Genomic DNA, 23,074 nt, shown 5'->3' with positions numbered 1-23,074 from the left:
AGTCGTGTCCCTTCTCACACCCACAACTCCCTCAATCTGGCAAATGAGAGAATGGGGCTTGATGATTTCTCTAAGAGCCCTTCCAGTTCTGACTTTTGTTTTTTAAATAATGGTCTTTCCTTCCCGATCCATCCATACAGCTACCGAAATGATCTTCCTCAAGTGGGGTCTGACCATGTCACTCAAGAAGGTTCAGGGCTTCTAGTGCCTCCAGGATAGAATACAAACTCTTCAGCTCGGCATTTAGAGACCTTCCCAAGCTGACCCTAACGCACCTTTTGACACAGTGACTTCATTTCATTCCCATTTAAGTCCTCCGTGTTCCACTCAAACTGGCCTAACTAACAAACAAGGCCTGCATTCATCTCCACCTCCCATACTTTTGCACCAGCAGCCTTCCAGGCCTGAAATGTGCTCCCTCTCCCCTGAAGAATCTATCTCTCCGAAAGTCAAGGCTCAGCTCCCATGGTATCTCCTACTCCTGATCCCCCAGGTTTTACCCTTCTCTCCTTCCTTAAATCCCCCCCCCCTTTTTTAAACTTATCCATGTATTTGGAGTATTTGACCAATGCAAGCTTTTTGAAGGCAAGCAGGTTTTTCTGTTCGGGCTTACTTTGGTCTTTGCAACACCATCCCTCCCAACACACACACACATACCCCTACACAACAGTACCTTGAAAGCAACAGGAATTTTGTAAATTCTCACTGAAATCAATTCTAGAAGGGATGTGATATATATATATATATATATATATATATATTTTTTTTTTAGTGAGGCAATTGGGGTTAAGTGACTTGCCCAGGGTCACACAGTACATAGGGTGTCCCAAAAACCTTAGTGCAGCTTTAAGCTATTAAAACATATATTTTAAAAACTTATATAGAAGCTACACACACATATTTCCATATATGTGTGTGTATCTATATATATACACACATAGTTATACAAGGTTTCCCAAAAGTCTTAGTGCAGCTTTAAGCTATTAAATTCCTCTATAAAGTAATATACATGTATACATACATATATATACACATACATATACATATATGGTTATATAAGGCATCCCAAAAGTCTTAGTGTGGTTTTAAGCTATTAAAGCTTCTATACAAAGCCTAATATATAATATATTGCTATATACAAGCTGTCCCAGAATTTTAGTGCCATTTTAAGGTTTGATAACTTGAAACTTAATAAAATTTTAAACAAATAAACATTTTAAACCTAAATACTTTAATAGCTTAAAGCTTCAACTTAATAACTTAAAACCTCACTAAGACTTCTGAAACACCATATATATGTATATATATGTTTATATATATATATGTTTATATATATATGTTTATATATATACATATGTTTATATATAAGCCTTACTAACTTAAAACGACACTGATTTGGGGGCAGCTAGGTGGCGCAGGGGATAAAGCACTGGCCCTAGATTCAGGAGGACCTGAGTTCAAATCCAGCCTGAAACACTTGACACTAGCTGTGTGACCCTGGGCAAGTCACTTAACCCAAATTGCCTCACCAAAAAAAAGAAAGAAAAACAAAAAAACAAAACTGCTACGACTTCATAGAATCTCATTCAATTCTCACAACAACCCTCTCTCTGATGTAGGTACTATCTATCATCCCCATCTTACAGATGAGAAAACTGAAGTTGAGTGACAGCTAATAAATGTCCGAAGAAGGCTAGAACCCAGGTCCGCCTGCCTTCCAAGTCGTTCGCCTACTCCGCGCAGTCATTCAAGATGAGGGAACAGAAGCTCAGAAGGTTGTTTCCTACCTAAGATCATAGAGGTAGTAAGAGAGTGGAAGTAGGAGAGAGGCATATTTTGCCTAGCTTCCAGGGTATACTTCCTGCCAATGACAGCTGTCCCAAAGCGAATCCAGCTGCCCAGGTATTCAATGAGTTCCCCTTCATTGGAGGCCAAAAGATTCCTGGTTAGGGATGCTACCTCTCAGCTGGAGATCGCCCTGGGGGACCTCTGAGGTTGCTCACCAAGAGGGTCTCCTTCTCTCCAGGGGGATTCCAGCTCTTCCACAGAAGTTCTGACGGAGGAACTGTAAACCCTCGGAGGGCCGGGGCTGAGGGAGTGTGGTGGGGAGGAGAGGGGCTCAGTCCCCACAGGTAGATTAACTAAGGTAAGGTGCCTTCTCCCATCCCTAGCGCACGCCTCTCAGAAGGCGTGGTCCGAGTACAAAGGTGATAAGGGAGCACCTTGAGGACCAGGTTGCAGCTCTATTCCTGGCTGGCTTCCCTAACCCCACCCCTCAGTGCAGACCTGCAAAGGGGCTTCGAGATCATCGATCTCACTGCAGAGAGGAGCAGAGAATGGGAGGGGAGGTGTCGGACGGGCTAAGGGACAGGTGGTGCCAGGCCCTGGGGGCCACTGATGGCCAGACTCAGCTGCTTCCCAATCCATGTCTTGGCTCATCCAGCACCTGGGTCTTCTGTAGTAGTCCGGGAGACCAGCGGATTATCCGCGCGTGGAGCAAGGAGCCTGAAGTGCAGGGGCGGGGTTGTGACGTCAAGCGCGGGACCGCAGGGGACGGAGGTAAGTGGGGGCGGAGCCCCGGGCCAATGACGTCAGCGGATCCTCCCCGGCTGTCCGCACGCAGCCCTGCGTCAGCAAGCACCCGCGGGGTGCCGGGGGCGCTCGCGCGTGTGCGCAGGGCTGTGGGGCCAGGTTTGTTAGCGGGGGCGGCGCTCTGTGTGTGTGTGTGTGTGTGTGTGTGTGTGTGTGTGTGTGTGCGTGCGTGCATGCATATGTATGCGCGCTCTCTCCCCCCTCTCCATCTTCACCTCTCCTCCCCCTTCCCCCTTTCTCCATTTCCCTCCCCCTCCCTCACTCGGAATGAGGTGGGCTGCGGGGGGCAGGAAGGCCCGGGTTTTAGCCGGGTACTGGGAGGGGGTGCTTTGGACACGATAGCTCACCAGTGCCCCGGGTTTCCCTGGCTGCTCTTTACAGCTGCGTGGGAGAGGAGGAGAAGCTGCAAACGTGCCAGTTGTGTTGATTTAAACCGTCACCACCCAGGGTCGTTCTACCCACGACTTGCTCTAGAGGCTGAAACGGACCTTTGATCGTCCAACCCAGTCTCCTCATTTGAAAAATGGGGAAACTGAGGCCCAAAGGGAGGAGAGTCAGTGGCCGAACTCCCCCCCCCCTCACCCGACCTCGATCTTCTGTTTGTCTTTTCAAAGTTCGGGTAGGGATGGTGTCCCTCTACAGGGCCAAGCTGCGTACTTTCCCTCCTCTCATTGGATCATAGACCTAGAATTAGCAGGGACTTTAGGGGTCATCGTGTCTAAGCCCCTAAATCGACAGATGAGGTAAAAGTTGAAGGACAGAATCTGCCTTCTCCCATTCCCAGCCCACACACAGGGTAATGACTTACCCAAGGCTACGGGGGGGGGGGGGGGGAGTGAAAAGCGAGCTGGGATTTAAACTTCGGGCGCCTTCCTAATTTTCTTCCAGGTAATACTGGGTAAAAATACCCAATAATGAGTTCCCCATTCCAAGGCCTATTGTTCCACACAGTCACGATCTCTATCTTCATTTTAGGCTCTTAGCTTTGGCATTTCTCTGCCTCATTTGCAGAGATGATAGCCTGGATCTTCTTGATTTACTAACAAGTAACTTCTCCCTCCCTAAACGAACCTTTTCTCATGTATTTTCCCCTGTAAAGGCTGGTGCTAAGTAATGACCCTTCTAGCTCTTAATATCAAATGTTCTAAGGTTGGTTTGTTTTTCCCCATCTCTAACACTCCATCTTCTTCCCATAAGATCCTTCCCAGCTCTGACATTCGGAGCCTCCCAATCCTCTGACATTCTCTGTTCTAAGGAACCTCCTGGCTCTGACATCCTGTGTTCTAAGGGTCCCTCCACCACGGACATTCTGTATTCTAAGGGTGCTCCCCACTCTGGCAGTCTGTGTTCTAAGAGCATCTTCTGTTCTTTACAGTTAGTACCTTAGACATTTCCTGGAGCCCCATCTTTGATAGGGTGGTGCCCTCTGCTGGTGCCACACACTTCTCCACCTCTGAACTGACTTCCCCACTCTCCATTTGTAGCACCAGGAGAGGGACTGGAATGTCAGGCACACTTCTGAAGACGTTTCTGCCCCCCAAATATTCCAGCAGAACAGTGCCTAAAACCGCACTCTGAGAAATTTTCACCCTCAGATTAAACCTTGTCCGTTTCCAGGATCCAGGTCACCAAAAAATGTCAGATGTGGTTTATAAAGAGCCTTGGGCTTGAAGCAAGGATGCCCAAATTCCAATTCCATATCTATCTCTTACCAACTGTGAGGCCTTAGGTAAATGACTCCCCCACTCTGAGCCTCAGTGTCCTCATCTGCAAAATTATGGAATCAAGCTAGATTAATTTTCAGCTCTGACATTCACTGTCCTGAGCCCTCTCCCCCCAGCTCTGAGATTCAGTGTCCTAAGGTCTCTCTAGGGGGCAGCTAGATGTCGAAGTGAATAGAGCACCAACCCTGGATTCAGGAAGACCTGAGTTCAAATCCAGCCTCAGACACTTAACACTTACTAGCTGTGTGACCCTGGGCAAGTCACTTAACCCCAATTGCCCCCCCCCACACACAAAAGGTCTCTCTAAGCCCTGATATTCTATGTTCTGAGATACCTTCTATGACATTCTGTGTTCTAGGGGCCCTCCCCTCAGCTCTGTTAATGTTCTAAGGGCCCTTCCAGCTCTGATATTCTGTGTTCTAAAAACTCTCGCAGATTTCATATTCTGTGATTCTCTGAGGACTCAAAATATTTTCCTTTTGGTCCTCCTTGACAGAATCATGAATTGTTGGAGTAAAAAAAAAAGTTGCTTTGTACAAAATATCTAAGACACAGTCCCTGCCCTGACAGAACCTACAGTCTGAAAAAACAGCAGAATCTGAGAAGCTAACCCTAAAATTCAGCATTATATGATACATGTGATGAGAAGCGCTGAAAAGGGCACCTTGTGAGGTCTGAGGGTCAACCAACCCAGGGCATCCAGGGAAGGTTTCCTGGAGGAGGCGGCATTGGAGTTGGGCTAGAAAGCCCAAGTACGGGTTTCACATCAAAAGAGCAGTAGGAGCTGATAATTATGATGATGATTGGGTGAAGATGAGGATTGATTGATGATAAGGACTGATTAGTGATGATGAGGATTCATTCCTGGATGAGGATTGATGGATGGATGGATAATGACAAAACGTATGGTACTTTGCTGGGCTATTGTGAAGAAAATGCTTTGTCAGGCATAAGGGACTATATAAATGTTATCTATTACTGTTGTTGCAATAATCAACCTCATGGGTTTATTGTAAGGAAATCTCTCTTTAAAGTACTATATAAATGTAGTTTACTATTAAAAAATGATGAGCAGGATGCTATCAGAAAAACCTGAAAAAAACCTACTTGAACTGATGCAAAGTAAAATGTATTGTATATACAAAATAACAGCAATATTGCAAGATGATCCGCTGCAAATGACTTAGTTATTTTCAGCAACACAATGATCCAAGACGACTCTGAAGGTCTTATGAAAAATTCAATCTAGGCAGTTAGGTGGCACAGTGGATAAAGTACCAGCCCTGGATTCAGGACAACCCGAGTTCAAATCTGGCCTCAGACACTTGATACTTACTAGCTGTGTGACCCTGGGCAAGTCACTTAACCCCAATTGTCTCACCAAAAAATAAACAAACAAAAATGCAATCCATCTACAGAGAAAGAACTAATGGTTTCTTAATATAGCTTGAAACATAATTTTTTGTTAGTTCCTTTATCTGAAGTTTTGTTTTTGTCTGTTTTCTTTCACAATCTGGCTAATGTGGAAATGTTTTGCATGACTGCTCATGTCATGTATAGCTTTAAAAAAAAAAAAGAATCTATGGGAAAAAAGAGCAGTAGGAAAAAAGTCAAGATATGAATCTTCATGTTTGAGGACCCAGAATAATCTGGTTTGGTTAGAGCAGAGATGAACATACCTGCTAATATTAGAAGGGGTCAGAAAGGTCATAATAATTGAGTCTGGAGCAGGGGTCTTTAAAAATGTCTGTGTCAGGGTAGCTGGGTGGCGCAGTGGATAGAGAGCCGGCCCTGGATTCAGGAGTACCTGAGTTCAAATCTGGCCTCAGACAATTAACACTTACTAGCTGTGTGACCCTGGACAAGTCATTTAACTTAATTGCCTCACCAACCCCCCCATGCAAATGGGGGGCCCCCACTGGACCCCTTTGGCAGTCAAACCTGGGAAGCCCAGGGATCCCTTCTTAGAATAGGGCTTTTAAATGCATAAAATAAATAAGATTCCAAAGGAAACAAATTATGTTGGAATACAGTTATCAATATACAGAGGTATATATGTATATGCATGCATACATAGATTGCATGTATACATACATGTGTATATGTACACATGTGTGTGTGCAGTTTGTAGATCCCAAATTACAAATCTCAGGCCTCAAGCTTTACTGTTTCCAAACCCTCACAAAAAATCTGTGAGGTTGTTTGAGGCTATTGGATCTTGGAGGTTTTGTGTATAGGACCTCAGAGGATATCTAATTCAACATAGATATGACCAGGTAGTGGATGTGGAAGGCTTCTTTGCCTTGTTCTGCTCATTTTCTTCTTCTTAACCCTCTATTCCCTCCCCCAATAAGCCCTCCCCCTCTTCCTAACTTTCTTATTCTTCTTCTTACTATTTTTATTATTATTATTATTATTATTATTATTATTATTATTATTTTGCAGGGCAATGGGGGTTAAGTGACTTGCCCAGGGTCACACAGCTAGTAAGTGTCAAGTGTCTAAGGCTGGATTTGAACTCAGGTACTCCTGAATCCAGCGCTGGTGCTTTATCCACTGTGCCGTCTAGCTGCCCCACTTCCCTATTACTTGTTTGTTTTTTGTTCCCTATTTTTTTTTTTTTGCTGGGCAATGAGGATTAAGTGACTTGCCCAGGGTCACACAGCTAGTAAGTGTCAGGGGTCTGAGGCTGGATTTGAATTCAGGTCCTCCTGAATCCAGGGCCGGTGCTTTATCCACTTTGCCACCTAGCTGCCCCCATTCCATATTATTTTTGAGAGCACCACCATCCTCCCAGTCACCCAAGCTCAAAACCTAGGTGTCACCCTCAGTTCTTCACCATCTCTCACCACCCCAAATCCAATCTGTTGCCAAGGCCTGTCAATTTTACCTTCATAACATTGCTGAAATATGCTCCCCTTCTTTCCTCTGACGCTGCTATCACTGAGGTACAGGTCCTCATTTCACTCTTAGAATATTCCAGTAGCCTACTAGATGCTCTTCCTGTCTCAAGTCTCTACCCACTCCAGCCCAGCCTCCACTCAGATGTCAGATTCATCTTCCTAAAGTGCAGTTTTGACCACATCCATTCTCTGCTCAATAAACTCTAGTATCTCCCTATCATTTCCAGGATCAAATATAAAATCTTCTGTTTGACATTCCAAGAACTTCATAATCTGACCCTTCCCACCTTTCTAGTCTTCCTTCACTGTGTGTGTGTGTGTGTGTGTGTGTGTGTGTGTGTGTTCTTCAGTCCAATGACAAAAGCCAAATTCCTGTTCCTGATACAAGAAATCTCCACCTCCTGATTCTATGCCTTTCCATTGGTTAGAATACTTTCCCTCCTGGGGGCCGCTAGGTGGCGCAGTGGATAGAGCACCGGCCCTGGATTCAGGAGGACCTGAGTTCAAATCAGACCTCAGATACTTGACACTTACTAGCTGTGTTACCCTGGGCAAGTCACTTAACCACAATTGCCTCAAAAAAAAATCCAGCCCCAGACACTTGACACTTAGAAGCTGTATAACCCTGGGCAAGTCACTTAACCCTGAAAAAAAAAATCAGTTGAATACTCTCCTTCCTCATTTCTCTGCCTTCCTTTGAATCCCAGCTATAATCCTACCTTCTACAAGAAGCCTTTCCTGATCCTTCTTCTTTTTTTTTTTTTTTTTTGGTGAGGCAATTGGGGTTAAGTGACTTGCCCAGGGTCACACAGCTAGTAAGTGTTAAGTATCCGAGGTGGGATTTGAACTCAGGTCCTCCTGAATCCAGGGCCAGTGCTCTATCCACTGCGCTATCTAGCTGCCCCATTCCTGATCCTTCTTAATGCTAATCCCTTTCTTCTTTTGATTATCTCCAATTTATCCTGTCAATAGATATCTGATTTGTACTTGCTTGTTTGCATGTTGTCTTCCCCATTAGACTTTTAGCGCAGTGCCTGGCACATAGTAGGTACTTAACAGATGCCTGTTGATATAATGATTGACTTTCCACCATACTAGAGAAGTGCTCATGAACACTCCATTCGAAGACCTCTGGTGAGAGCAAATCCACTGTCTCCCAGCCCAAGGTAGCCTCTTCTATTTCCTCCTAGCTTTACTGGTTAAAAATGTTCTCCCTTGGGACAGCTAGGTGGCGCAGTGGATAAAGCTCCGGCCCTGGAGTCAGGAGGACCTGAATTCAAATCCGCCTCAGACACTTGACATTTACCAGCTGTGTGACCCTGGGCAAGTCACTTGACCCTCATTGCCCTGCAATAAATGAATGAATGAATAAATGAATAATGAAAATGTTCTCCCTACACTAAGTCCATCTGCCTCTTTGCATCTGCTGCCCAAAGCTTTTAACTGTGTCCTCTGGCCCTTTTTGACTCAAACACCACAAAACTACTTCTTGATATAGCTCTTCAAGTATTTGAAGACAGGTCGCATGTTCCCTTAAGCCTGAAACATAGTTGGTATTTAATAAATGCTTATTGATTGGCTGACCAACTTAAGCCTTCCCTTCTCCAGGCTAAACATCTCCAGTTCCTTCAACCAATCCTGATATAGTTTCAAAGCCTAGACTTTGGGTCATCCTCTTCTGGATGCTTTCCATCTTCTCAATGTCCTTAAACCATGACCCCAGAACTCAATGTTGTATGTCAAATGGGTTTAGACCAGACCAGCATGGAAATAGATTGTTTCTCTTGAGTCTTGAACTCTCTGCTTCTCTCATCTCTCATCTCTCTTCTCTGCCATTATCTAAGGGTTTACTCAGCTCACTAAAATCCCCATACCCTTTTCAGAAAAACTGAGGTGTAGTCATGCCTCTCTCATCTTATACTTGTGAGTTTTGTTTTGTTTAGCCTGCTTCATTTCCTACCAGGCCTGGTTTTCTAGGGCCCCCTTCAGGCAGCCTGGTGGCCCTGCACTCTTTTTTTTTTTTTTTTTGGTGGGGCAATGGGGATTAAGTGACTTGCCCAGGGTCACACACCTAGTTAAGTGTCAAGTGTCTGAGGCTGGATTTGAACTCAGCTCCTCCTGAATCCAGGGCCGGTGCTTTATCTACTTCGCCACCTAGCTGCCCCCGACCCGGCACTCTTAACAGGGGTGGGGCTGGAGAGGGAGTCTCACCAGGTAGCTACCAGACTACTTTGACTCAAAATTCCTAAACTCAAGTAATCCACCCAGCCTCAGCCTTTCAGCAGCCTCCCACCACCACACCTAGCTGTGAAGGTGTTTTTGGTGTTTGGTTTTTTTCAGTCAAGTGAAAAACTTTACATGAAAAATTTTTGTAAATGTTTTCCAATTTCTCTCTTTCTCATCTTCCCACTCATGGGGAAGGAAATCCCTTTTAACAAATATACACAGTTGGGACAGCTAGGTGGCGCAGTGGATAAGGCACCAGCCTTGGATTCAGGAGGACCTGAGTTCAAACCCAGCCTCAGATGCTAGCTGTGTGACCCTGGGCAAGTCACTTAACCTCATTGCCCTGAAAAAAGAAAAAAAAATGAACAACAACAAAAAAAAAGAAAAAAAACCCCAAATATACAGTCAAGCAAGACAAATTTCTACACTGGTCATGTCCAAAAAATATATGCTTCATTTTTACCCTGAATCCATCCCTCCTCTGTCAAGAAATCAGTAGAATGCTTTGTCATTGGCCCTCTGGAATCATGGCTGCTAAATTTATTGATGAGAGTTCTTTTTTTTTCTTAATAGTACTTTATTTTATTTTCCAATTATATGTAAAGATAGTTTTCAATATTCATTTTTTGGGAGGGGGCAGGGCAATGAGGGTTAAGTGACTTGCCTGGGGTCAAACAGCTAGTAAGTGTCAAGTGTCTGAGGCCAGATTTGAACTCAGGTACTCCTGAATCCAGGGCTGGTACTTTATCTACTATGCTACCTAGCTGCTCCCTCAATATAAATTTTTTTTTAATTTTTTTTTTTTTTGCAGGGCAGTGGGGGTTAAGTGACTTGCCCAGGGTCACACAGCTAGTAAGTGTTAAGTGTCTGAGGCCGGATTTGAACTCAGGTACTCCTGAATCCAGGGCCGGTGCTTTAACCACTGTGCCATCTAGCTGCCCCCAATATTCATTTTTGTAAGATTTTGAGTTCCGAATTTTTCTCCCATCTTCCCTTCCCTCCCTCCTCCCCAAGACAGCAAGGAATCTAATATAGTTTATATATGTGCAATCATGTTAAACATATTTCCACATTAGTCATGTTGTGAGAAGAATTAGAATAAAAGGAAAAAACACATGAAAGAAAAAACAACAAAAAAAGTAAAAATAGTATGCTTTGATATGCATTCAGACTCCATAGTTCTTTTTCTGGATGTGGATAGCATTTTCCACCATGAGTCTTTTGGAATTGTCTTGGATCATTGTATTCCTGAGAAGAGCTAAGTCTATCTCAATTGATCATCCCACATTGTTGTTGATACTGTATACAATGTTCTGATTCTGCTCACTTCACTCAGCATCAGTTCATGTAAGTCTTTCCAGGTTTTTCTGAAATCTGCCTGCTCATCATTTCTTTTTTTTTTTGGTGAGGCAATTGGGTTTAAGTGATTTGCTCAGGGTCACATAGCTAGTAACTGTTAAGTGTCTGAGGCCAGATTTGAACTCAGGTCCTACTGAATCCAAGGCTGGTGCTCTATCTACTGCGCCACCTAGCTGCCCCCCATCATTTCTTATAGCACAATAGTATTCCATTGCATTCATATACCACAACTTGTTCAGCCATTTCACAATTGATGGGCATCCCCTCAATTTCCAATTCTTTGCCACCACAAAGGTCTTCTTATAAATATTTTTGTACATGTGGATCCCTTTCCCTTTTGTGTGATCTCTTTGGGATACAGACCTATTAGTGGTATTGCTGGGTCAAAGAGTACACAGTTTTATAGCCCTTTGGCCATAGTTCCAAACTGATCTCCAGAATGGTTGGATCAGTGCACAACTCCACCAACAATGTATTAGTATTCTAATTTTCCCACATCTTCTCCAACATTTATCATTTTCCTTTTTTGTCATATTAGCCACACTGATAACTGTGAGCTGGTACCTCAGAGTTGTTTTAATTTGCATTTTTCTAATCAGTAGTGATTTAGAGCATTTTTTCATATGACTATAGATAGCTTTAATTTCTTTATCTGAAAACTGCCTGTTCATATCCTTTCACCATTTATCAATTGGGGAATGACTTGCATTCTAATAAATTTGATTCAGTTCTCTATATATTTGAGAAATGAGGCCTTTATCAATAACACTGGTTATAAAAATTGTTTCCCAGCTTTCTGCTTCCCTTCTAATCCTGGTTGCATTGTTTTTGTTTGTGAAAAAAAACCTTCTTTTTATTTAATCATAAAAGCATTTCATTATTTTCCAGTTACATATAAAAATGGTTTTCAATATTTGTTATCATAAGATTTTTAGTTCCAAATTTTTCTCCCACCCTCCCTTCCCTCCTAACTCCCCAAGATTTAAAGCAATCTGATATAGGCTATATATACAATCACATTAAACACATTTCTGCATTAGTCATGTTGTGAAAGAAGAATCAGAACAAAAGGGGAAACCTCAAAAAAGAGGAAAAAAACCAAAAAAGTAGAAAAATTATGGTTCAATCTGCTTTCAGAATCCACAGTTCTTTTTTCTGGATGTGGAGAACATTTTTCATCATGAGTTCTTTGTAATTACCTTGGATCATTGCACTGCTGAGAAGAACCAAGTCTATCACAATTGATCATCACACAATGTTGTGTAAAAAACTTTTTAATGTAATGCAATCAAAATGATCTATTTTGCATTTCATAATACTCTCTATTTCTTATTTTGTCATAAATTCTTCCCCTCAATGAGAGTTCTTAAGGTTTTCAAAGTTATTTAAGGCTTTACTTTTAAATGTCCCTATTAAATTTCAGCTTGTAATAATACATCATAAAATGGTAAAGGGCCAGCCTTGGAATCAGGAAGACCTGGGTTCATATCCTGCCTCTGACACAGAGTAGTTTGTATGATCATGAACAAATCTCCTAACTTCTCAATGCCCTAAGCTACTGTCTGAGACTATCAATTACAGAGAAGTTGTGGATTTTCATTGGTGGAAAGAGTTTCCTCCACAGATAAAATCATGGCAGGATCCTCACTCTACCCTCCAAGTTCACCTTTTTAGTTTAAGCTCTATTGTTTTGATCAGTCCTTTTTGGATCCTGTTGTCCATTGTTTTAGCTATTCCTCCCATCTCTATGTAATCTGCAAATCTACCAAACAGGTCATTTAACCCTATGGCATCCAAGTCATTGATAAAAAATATTAAACAGGGGGCAGCTAGGTGACACAGTGGGTAAAGCACTGGCCCTGGATTCAGGAGCACCTGAGTTCAAATCCTGCCTCAGACACTTGACACTTACTAGCTGTGTGACCCTGGGCAAGTCACTTAACCCCCATTGCCCTGCCCCCCCCCCCAAATTTAATGGTTAACTTTGGGTCCAGTCATCCAAATCTACATAAATTCTACTATCGTCCAGCCCTCATAATTTCATATTTCTTGAAAGGTTAACATGAAAAACTTATCAATCACTTTGCTAAAATCTAGGTAAATTATATCCATAGCATTACTGAAGCTCCACTGCTCTTAGTTATGCCCTCTGGGGCCAAAAAGAACACATTTAGCCCTTCCTTCACAGGGCAGCTCTTCACATAAGTCACCATTTTACAAATGGATAAACTGAGGGTCAAAGAGACGACTCAGCTAGCATCAGAACTAGAATTTGAACCCAGGTCTTCCTGGCATTAGGTCTAGACTTGGGCCACTCTACCAGAGTATACAGGGCCATGAATGCCCTGAAGTAGACTAACCTGAACTGCTGCTGAAGATTTTCAAGTAGAATGGTTAATACACTCTAATCTATGAATGAATATTTTGGCATCTGTGTAACTTTGAGCAAATCTCTTTCTCTCTGGGCTTGTTTCCCCATGGACAAAATGAGAGCTTTCAATTCAACATCCTGGAAGCTGGCATTTGGAGGGGTCATGTGTTTGGAAAGAGCCTTACATTTAGAATGAGAGGATCCAGGTTTGAATATTGTCAATGTTGCTTCCAGCCTCCGTGACTGTAGACAAATCATTGCTCTTCTCTAGACTTCAGTCTCTTTTTCCATAAAATGTAGAGGTTGGAACTTTTTAGCATGATGTTTCCAGCAATGCTGTCAGGTGCCTGCATCAATGTCAGGTACCTCACTGATGGTGAATTATTTAACTCGAAAAGGTTACAAGCCAAGACTAAAGTAGAGGGAGAGTTGGTGCATGATTTTTTGGTTACATGATTGTGCACTCAATTCAGCCTCTGAAGCTGAGATCCAACAAAGTATGGATCTATTGGCCTAACGATTAACACCAAGAAAACACAGGTGCTCTATCAGACAGCACCACACCATCCATATGTGGAACCATCAGTTACAGTACCCTAAATGTTCACATGGACTATTTGTGTCAGATCTCTGGCAGAGCATTCTGAGTGAGCTCCTAGTGACCTGATCAGTCACAGGAAGACATACTGTAACTTGACTCTAACACAGTGATGTCGTTTTGGTCTTCTTCTTCTTTTTTTGGGGGGGGGGGGGCAATGGGGGTTAAGTGATTTGCCCAGGGTCACACAGCTAGTAAGTGTCAAGTGTCTGAGGCTGGATTTGAACTCAGGTACTCCTGAATCCAGGACAGTGCTTTATCCACTGCACCACCTAGCCGCACCCCCCCCTCCCCACCAGTTTTGGTCTTCTTCGAGAACAAAGGACAACAACCAACATCCTCCTTCCTAGGCCTTGCACCTGATATGCACTTAATAAAAATTTTAAACTGTGTTGATCCTATAAATTGACTGCTGCTACTGAATTATTATTGTGGGATAGGGGCAGCTAGGTGGCACAGTGGATAGAGCACTGGCCCTGGATTCAGGAGGTCCTGAGTTCAATTCCAGCCTCAGACACTTGACACTAGCTGTGTGACCCTGGGCAAGTCACTTAACCCTCATTGCCCCACCCACCCCCACCCCCCAAAAAAGGTAGGGTTCTTTTTTTTTCTTCATTAGTCATGTTACAAGAGAAAAATCAGCAATAAGGAAAAACCTCAAAATAGAAAAACAATAGCACCAAAAACAAAAGAAATAGTATGGTTCATTCTGCATCTATACTCCACAGTTTTGGGGTTTTTTTTTTCCTGGATTTGGAGATCCTCAAAAGGCAGGGTTCTAATGCAGAGGTGGGGATAGGGGTAAGTTTTTGAGTGACAGTGATATAAAAAAGAAAGAGTATTAATAAAAACATTTGGAGTATTAATAAAACATCCTCAGACTTTCATCTGAGTCATTTCCCAGAGCAGAAGCCAGAAGCGCCATGGAGTCGCCAGAGGGAAAACTTCAACGCCCGACAGACCGTGCGGCAAACGTCATGACCACTGCGCCCGAGGTCGCCCCGAGGCCTGCTGGGAGCCGTAGTCCGCGTCGCCTTTCCCAGGCTCCCCTGCGCAGCCCACCTTTCCGTCCTTGGCCCGGCAGCCAGCTCCTCTGCTCACGCTACCCGAACTGTCCGCCGCCGCCGCCGCCATGCTGCCCATCGCCCTGCTCCGCCGTTGCGGCCCCCGCCTGCTGCGCCAAGCCCGGGCCCCGGCCCCTCCGACCCGCGCCTACGCCGAGGCCGCCCCGGCCGCCGCCGCCGCCGCCCCGGGCCAGATGTCCTTCACCTTCGCCTCCCCGACACAGGTGCGGCCTCCCGGGCTGTTGGGGCGGGGGAGGCCAGGGGACGGATCCGACGGGCTCACCCTTTAGGTTTCGCTGTTCGATCGGGGGCGGGGGGGTGGGGGTGGTTAAAGGCGCGAGGGGCCGCCCGGCCTTGACCTTCGGAGGACCTCCGCGTGGGCGGGGGCGCCCGGGGACAAGACCTTTACCGGCCTCGTTACCTTTCAGTGAAATGAGCACCCAGGACACCAGGGCCGGGCCCCCCAGCTCGGGCACTGGGGAATCCAAGGGGTTCTAGGCCCCCCTCCAGCTCTGACATCCTGGGGTCTTCTCTCCCTGCCCCCCTTCCATTATTTGTTCTATCAATCCTCCCAGCTGTGACATTCCTTATTCCCAAGGACCTCCCAGCTCCAACATCCTGGGTTCTAAGGATTCCCCCCAGCTCTGAGCATGTCCTAAGGTCTCTCCCAGCTCGGATGGTCCTCGTTCTAAGGATTCCCCTCAACTCTCTCATCCTGGGTCTGTCCCCCTTCCCCTGCCCCTTCCATGTCCTAAGGGCCCTCCCAGCTCTGACATCCTGGATTCTAAGAGCCCTCCCAGCTCTGACCTTCTGTGTTCTAAGGGTCCTCCCAGCTTTGACCTTCTGTGTTCTAAGGGCCCTCCAATCTCTGACATCCTGGGTTCTAAGGACTACCCCCATCTCTGACATCCTGTGTTCTAAGGTCTCTCCCAGCTCAGACATTCCTCATTCTGAAGATGACCCTCAGCTCTGACATTCTGGGTCCTAAGGGCCCTCCCAGCCCTGATATCCCATATACTGTGGCCCCTTCTCAACTGTTTTTTTGATCTGGATTGAGACAGGTCCTGTGATTCCATTGGTCTAAGTTGAGGAAGCTCCTTCTACCAGTGTAGGTCAAGGTCTTCTCTGCTGCTTTGAAAGAGCTGCCTGGAGCCCTGAGAGGGTCTCTGCAGCAGGATTTGAACCGAGGTCTTCCAACTTGAGAACCAGCTCTCTAGCCATTACACCCAGCAGCCTCTGCTCTGCCCTCCTCTGGCTTCCAGATGCTAAGATTGTACACTTTCTCCCATCTTATAACAGAGCAGAAATAGCAGTTACCTGGAAGGAAGATCATTCTGTTCTTTCAGCTGTGTGACCATGAGCAAATCCCTCAGCTTTTCTGCCCTTCCGTTTTCTCATCTGTGTAGTGAATGTAACAGTCCTTGTACCCACTATATTGTCATCTCTTCTCCCCCTCCTAGTTGCCTGCTCCTTTCAGGAGGGGGTGCTCCTCATGGGACTTGAGCAAGGCTGAAAATCCCCAGGCCTTCCTTAATGTCTCTCATGAGATCAAAGTCAGCCACTGATCCTAAGCCCTTCCTTCCCCTTGACTCTCCAGGTATATTTCAATGAGGCCAATGTGAAGCAGGTAGACGTCCCAACCCAGAGTGGGGCCTTTGGGATCCTTGCCGCCCACGTCCCCACCCTGCAGGTGTTGAAGCCCGGCGTGGTGACCGTGCACGCCGAGGATGGCACCACCACCAAGTATTTCGGTATGTGAATGTTGGAGGCCCTTGGCCAGAGCCTTTAAAGATTTTTGGTTTAGTCAGGCAGTGCTGGGGGCAGCTAGGTGGCACAGTGGAAAAGGCACTGGCCCTGGATTCAGGAGGACCTGAGTTCAAATTTGGCCTCAGACACTTGACACTTACTAGCTGTGTGGCCCTGTCACTTAACCCTCATTGCCCCACCAAAAAAAAAAAGGTAATCAGGCAGTGCTGGTGTGGGAAAGAACATTGGATCTGGAGTCAGGAAAGCTGTTTTAGTCCTGGATGGCTCCGCCAACAACTCCTTATGTAACTAGGGCAGTGATGTCAAACTCGGAACGAAACAGGGGCCACTGATCCATGGCTTGGTTCTAACATGTAATGTCAGTGTTTTAGTGTCTTTTCAGTTTATTTATTTTGTGAGGCAATGAGGGTTAAGTGACTTGCCCAGGGTCACACAGCTAATGCCAAGTGTCTGAGGCCAGATTTGAACTCAGGTCCTCCTGAATCCAGGGCCTGTGCTCTATCCTCTGCACCATCTAGTTGCCCCCTTTAGTGTCTTTTTGTTTATCTTGTTAAATATTTCCCAATTATATTTAATCTGGCTCAGGCCTATAGGGGCCCGGGTGCCTTGTGTTTGACACCTCTGATTAGAATCCATCCCTTCTGTGGAAGAGGGATTTGGCTTGTTCTGCCTGGCCCCACTGGGCAGGTCTAGGACCAGCCGAGAGTCTCATCTAGGCTCCAGGTCAGGGAGGAGTGGTGGGGGCTGCTTACTGGAGTCTTCCTGAAGGGGCTGGATGAGAGCTCTTTTGTTCAGGGATGGATTGGACTAGAGGGCTTCTGGGATCCTCTGGAGCTTTGTGCTTCCTTGTCTTCAGTGGGCAGCTAGGTGGCTCATTGGATAGAGGGTGGGGCCTGAAGTAAGAAGGACCAGAGTTCAAATCCTGCCTCAGACACTAACTAGCTGTGTGACCCTGGGCAAGTCACTTAACCCTGTGTGCCTCATTTTCCACCTCCGTAAAATGAGTTGGAGAGGGAAATGGCAAACCATACCAGTATCTCTGCCAATAAAACCCCAAATGGGATCATGAAGAACCAGACAGGACTGAAATGACAGAACAGCAAATAACGTAGTCCTCAGTGGCTCCCTTTGTAAAATCACTGGGTTGAACTAGGATAATTCAAAGAGCTTACTCTGGGGAGCTCTAACATTCTTAGAAACCATACTCCCCCTACACTCCCCAATTTGATAATAAGAAGCCTGGTCCTTAAGTCCTTTCTAGAAGGATTGTCAAGAGTTAGGCCTTAGGGGCGGCTAGGTGGTGCAGTGGATAAAGCACTGGCTTTATCACACACAAATATTTTCCAACAAAATAATATTATTTTATTGCAGTTAGAACACTACAAACTGGGGCAGCTAGGTGGCGCAGTGGATAGAGCACCGGCCCTGGAGTCAGGAGTACCTGAGTTCAAATCTGGCCTCAGACACTTAACACTTACTAGCTGTGTGACCCTGGGCAAGTCACTTAACCCCAATTGCCTCACTAAAAAAAAAAAAAAAAAGAGTTAGGCCTTATCTAGAAAGCTCACCTTCATATCTCTGTCACTCACACACACACATCTAAGAAGACTTGAGTTCAAATCAGACCTTAAACATTTATTAGCTATGTAACCCTGGGCAAGTCATATAACTTTGTGCCTCAGTTTCCACCTACCTCCCAGAGTTGTTATGAGGATAAAATGAGATAATGTTTATCTTTGCAAACATTAACGTGCCATGTAAATGCTAGTTCTGATTAATTTGCTACTCCAGCCTCCCCAGAAGGGCTCCCCAGTACCTCTGGTCCCCTCTTGGAGGAGGCTATCCCAACCCATCTTCCCCGCATCCCCCTCTGTCCCCTTCTCCTGTCCTCAGCTTTGGTTAAACCCTCTGATCGCTGTGCCCACTTCTGGGGCCACATTTTAGAAAGCACAGTGACAAACCCAGACCTGTTCTGAGGAGGAAGGCTGGGACAGGGAGGCGCCTGCAGACCAGGCCTTATGAGGACAGTGAAAACAGCCTGGAATCCTCAGCTGGGAGAAGGAAAGATTCCTTGGGGGCCACAAGAGCGGTTTTTATGTATTTGCAGGATTGCTGCAACAGGGATTTGATTTGTCCTCCTCAGCCTCAGGGGGAAACCGTGAGCAATGGGTGGGAGCCGGAGGGGGTCAATCTGGGCTCTTGGAAGGATGAATGTCCGGGGGAATGGGGAGCCCCCTTCAGGTCCCCGAATGATCATTTGTCAGGCAGAGGAGATGGCTATTTAGCTAGGGCATCTCTGAATGCTTCTCAGAAGCCCCAGGTTTAGCCTCACTGGGCCCCTCTGCTCTGCTTTGCCTCCAGTGAGCAGCGGTTCTGTCACGGTCAATGCTGATTCCTCAGTGCAGCTGCTGGCAGAAGAAGCCGTGGCTCTGGACATGCTGGACCTGGCGGTGAGTCCCCTCCCCCTCCCTGAGAGGATTCGCCCCAGGTGGTGGCCCCTCACTGAAAAGAGCCATTGTCAGCCCCACTCTCCATTCACTCTGGCCCTCAGCCCTTCCCCTTCCCAGCAGGCTTTGTCTGTCTCTCCCTCTCTCTGCCCAGGGCCTTACACCCACATCGATAGGGGAGAGGGGGTAACTGTGGGCCCATCCATACTTCTCAGGGAGCTCACACACAGTCTGAGAGGAAAGAAACCATGTTCAGACATCTGCATTGTAGGCATGAGAGAGACATCATGGTGTAGTGGAAGAGAGGGTGACCTTCTGTTCAGAAGATCGGGCTTCTGTTTTCTGCCCTCTTGAAAATTCAGTCTCGTTTCTAAAGTGGGAGCAGACATTTTTGCACACCCCACCTCACTGGCCACCTATGAGGAGAGCGCTGTGTATATGTGACCCCTATTTTCTTCCCTAGAGATGGGAAGTGCCGTTATCCTTAGATAAAGAGATGGGCCTGGAGCTGGGGGAGTCTCAGCCAAAGGAGAGATTGGTGGGTGGAGAGAGAAAAGGCGGAGAGAGGGGAGGGCGGAAGGCATCCTGGAGAAGGGGAGGGGATCATTCCAAGGGATGGCATAGAGGCATGTTTAAGGAATGGTGAGATGTCCTATCTCATGTCGATGGATGGGGGGAGGCATGTGAGGTGAGGATTCAGGGACCGGAAGAGGACTGGCCGAGGATGGGGCCGGGGACAGCTCTGGGGGGTGTCCCAGCACATACGTCAGGCCCGTGACCGAAGCTGAGCTTCAGACAGATGATTCCGGCAGCCTGTCTCCGGGTGCTGGGGGTGGCTTTCTGCCTCCCACTCCCCCCGAAGCTTCTTGATGCCACCCTTGTTTCCCCCATCTGCGTCCAGTGTAGGACCTGGCAAATAGCAGGTGCGTCCTGAAGGTTCAGTGAATGGAGGCCTCATCGGGACGCATGTTCACACACTCAACCCTCCCCCTCTTAGCCTCCATCCCTGCGTGGTGCTGAGGCCGCCCCACCTGGGATCTGCAGGAGCAGCTGCAGCTCCTCCCCGCCCCCGCAGCCAGGCAACGCTCCCATCAACACCTGCCTGGCAACGGGGCCTGGCCCCGGCTTCTCCCAGTCTTTTGTCTCCTCCCTGGAGGCCGGCCTCGGAGTGCTGGCTCGGAGAGCTGCCTCTTTGAGGCAGGGCTGCCCAGCCCTCCTCTCTGCCGTGGGCATTCCGTCAATCAGTAAGCATTGGCCAACCCTGTGGCAGGTGCTCTGCTAGGGGCTTCGTAGCCCCGACTTGCAAGAAACTTACCTTCAGTCGGGAGGATTTTACACACACACATAGAAGGAGATGGGGGGAGGGGGCTCAGGAACCAGGAACAGCCTCATGGGGAAGCTAAGGTGACCTTGGAGCTGGGCTTTGACAGGAGCAAGGGGATCTAAGAGGCAGAGGGAAGGGGAGGAGAGAGAGTATTCTGAGCATGGGGTGCAGCCAGGACAAAGGCACAGATGGACTGCCGGGTGAGCAGTGGTGGGGAAGCCAGCAGGGCTGGCCAGTAGAGGGGGTGAATGGGATCAGTGAAAGGCAGGCTTTGACCAGGTTGTAAAGGGCTTCCAATGCCCAACAGGGAGGACCATGGGAAACCAGGAGTCTTAGCCCCAGACTGGGGGGTCCCTGACCTTGGCCCCAGGCTGAACCCCCGCCCAGGCAGCATGCTCCCATCCCCCCAAGGTTGCCTGTGTCATCACCAAGGGAGACACTTCTCTGCCCTGCTCCTACCTAGCTTTTTTCCCCCCACCTATAACCCTCTTGTTTTCTTGTTTGATTCTCAGGTTGCCAAATCCAACCTGGAAAAGGCACACTCAGAGCTGTCAGGAGTGTCAGACGAGGCTGGCCGGGCTGAGGTTCAGATCCGGATAGAGGCCAATGAAGCGATCGTTAAAGCCCTGGAATCCTGAGCTGGGGTGAGCTGCTCCCAAGGCAGGGGCAGGACCAGGCCCTGGGTGGGAAAGAGGGCAGTCCTTGGGGAATAGCAGGAGGCTTAAGGGGCTTGCTAAGGAGAGGCCATCACTCATAGGTAATGAGCTTCCCTCGGCTGGAAGTGTTCAAGCAGAGGTTACATGACTGTTGCTGATGCTTTTATTGGGTCAGATTTAGACCACGCAGTGTATTTAGTTTCTGATCTGGGATCTAGGACCAACCTTAGTCAGCCTGTCTGGTCATCAGCTTCTTATTTTGCCAAAGGAAGGACTTGGGCCATAGTCTCCAAGATCCTGCATCTAAGGCCTTTCCTGCTTGGAGAGAGAGGCTGTGGTTCTGAGGAACAGAAGCGAGCCTGGCTTTGCCATTGGTGGCAGTGGCCACAAGGGGGCAGCACAGCTTATGTTGATTGGTGGTGGTGGAGGATAATGGAGAGGCTCAGGATCTTGAGCTCGATGGGCTAGATGATTTCTCAACTTCTTATCCCCGCCAAGTACCTAGTATAGTTCTCTGCACCCAGTAGGTGCTTTATAAATATGTGTTGAGGGAGTGGTCAGCACACACTCCTGTACCGTACAGGGGACCCAGTTGACTCCAGACTCATCATTTTACACATGAGTAAACTGGATCCCAGAGAGGTAAGTGACTTGGCCAAAGTCACACAGATGGAGAGTGGGGGTAGGTCCCCCTCCTCCCCCTCGGGGCCTTTTCCTGGCCCCCAGAAGTGCAGCCTCTTGGCTCCCGGCCCCAAGCCCTCAGAGCTCCCTGAGACTGCCGCTTGGTTTAGAACAAGAATTTGAAGATTGGACCCTTGTGGTTTTTCCTCTTGACCCTCCCATGGGTCCTGGAAAACCAGAGGTCTGTTTGCCCTGCTGGTTAATCTGTCTGGGGAGAAGTTACCAGCTGTGACATTGGCTGGAGTGGTGTCAGGGAGCGAGAGCCTGCCTCCCACCCGCTGCTCCCTGTGGCTTGGCCGTTGTTTCTCTGCTCCCCACCAGCTCCCTTGTTGTTAACACAGCCTACCCCTCTGCCCTGTAGGAGCTGAAGCCTTGGAGTTGTCTCGAGATGTGATTGGCCCGCTCCACAGCAGTCGCCCTGAGCTGAGGAGACCAGGAAGTACCGGGAAAGGAGGAGGATGCCCACCCTAGCCCCCCCCCCTTCCTGCCTGTCCCCACCCCCAGATTAAAAGCCACAAAGGTTCTGGACTTTGATTTGGCAGCTTTATTCCCAGTCATCTGGTCACAGGTGAAACCCTAAGCCCAGCCCCTTGTTTCCCTTGCTTGGGAGGGAGGGGGGAGAAACCGACCAGGTGTAAGAGAGCCCCCGGGGTTGGGGAGGAAGTCCAGGCCCAAGCCTGCTGTCTGCCTGCCTTCTACTGCTTTAGCCTCTGGAGCCAGTGACAGCCCTAGCCTGCAGAAAGGTCCCCTGCTCCCCCCTCCTGCCAGTAATGGAGAGGGTCATTGCAGGGAAAGGTTCCTCCCCAGGCACTTGCCACCCCTGCCTGCTTGAAGCGCCTGGAGCCAGAGGCACAACCCTGCCCTCCCCATCTCTGCTCCAGACACCCCCAGTTGTGTGTGATTGTTTGGTACCTTTGCCCTCAGGGCATGAGTGGAGAAATCAGCAGACTGGAGCAGAAAGAACATTGGCTTCCAGGGCCCCAGAGACAGCAGAGCTGGAGAAGCCTTAGCAGTAATCTGGTGGGACTTCCCTTAGAGATGGGCGTCTGCACCACCACTGATGGGGAGCTCACTACCTGTCCACCTGCTTCCTAGCTCTTCCCTGTGATAGCTGCTCTTGGGATAGTTCCCAGGACCTCCTCTTCTCCAAGCTGAACAGTCCCTGTGACATGGGTGCCCTTCCTCAGGGGGCGGGGAAGGGGTGGAACAACCCCCACCTCTCGTACCTTTTATTTTTAGAATTTCACCTTAGCTGTCCTTTGGGAGAGGTGTCCACTCCTTTCTCGTCCCTTCCAGCTGAGAGCAGGTGTCACTTGTTTACCTCCCGCACCCCCCCCCTCCCCCCAGGCAGAGTTGACCCGC

At 47.5% G+C, this 23,074-nt stretch overlaps 1 protein-coding gene across 2 annotated transcripts; it reads left to right on the top strand.

Moving 5' to 3' along the window:
• The first annotated feature begins 14,804 nt into the window (after positions 1-14,804).
• Positions 14,805-22,246, top strand: ATP5F1D (ATP synthase F1 subunit delta). Of its 2 annotated transcripts, none has more exons than XM_043990393.1 (5): positions 14,805-15,061; positions 16,435-16,588; positions 18,966-19,054; positions 20,888-21,019; positions 22,071-22,246. In XM_043990393.1, the coding sequence occupies exons 1-4, from the start codon at positions 14,906-14,908 to the stop codon at positions 21,011-21,013; spliced, it is 525 nt and encodes a 174-aa protein (XP_043846328.1). In that variant the 5' UTR covers positions 14,805-14,905; the 3' UTR covers positions 21,014-21,019; positions 22,071-22,246. The 2 variants fall into 2 exon arrangements, with proteins under 2 accessions (XP_043846328.1, XP_043846323.1); XM_043990388.1 differs by having other exon boundaries at positions 14,808-15,061; positions 22,074-22,246.
• Positions 22,247-23,074: the final 828 nt, after the last annotated feature.

This window comes from Dromiciops gliroides, chromosome 1 (genome assembly GCF_019393635.1).
Source record: "Dromiciops gliroides isolate mDroGli1 chromosome 1, mDroGli1.pri, whole genome shotgun sequence".
Taxonomy (NCBI): domain Eukaryota; kingdom Metazoa; phylum Chordata; class Mammalia; order Microbiotheria; family Microbiotheriidae; genus Dromiciops; species Dromiciops gliroides.
This window is presented reverse-complemented; position numbering and strand designations above follow the sequence as displayed.

Coding starts and splice junctions, on each gene's coding strand:
- ATP5F1D (XM_043990393.1), top strand. CDS start 14,906: ATGCTGCCCATCGCCCTGCTCCGCCGTTGCGGCCCCCGCCTGCTGCGC. Junction 15,062..16,434: donor CCTTCGCCTCCCCGACACAG/GTGCGGCCTCCC, acceptor TTGACTCTCCAG/GTATATTTCAATGAGGCCAA. Junction 16,589..18,965: donor CACCACCACCAAGTATTTCG/GTATGTGAATGT, acceptor CTTTGCCTCCAG/TGAGCAGCGGTTCTGTCACG.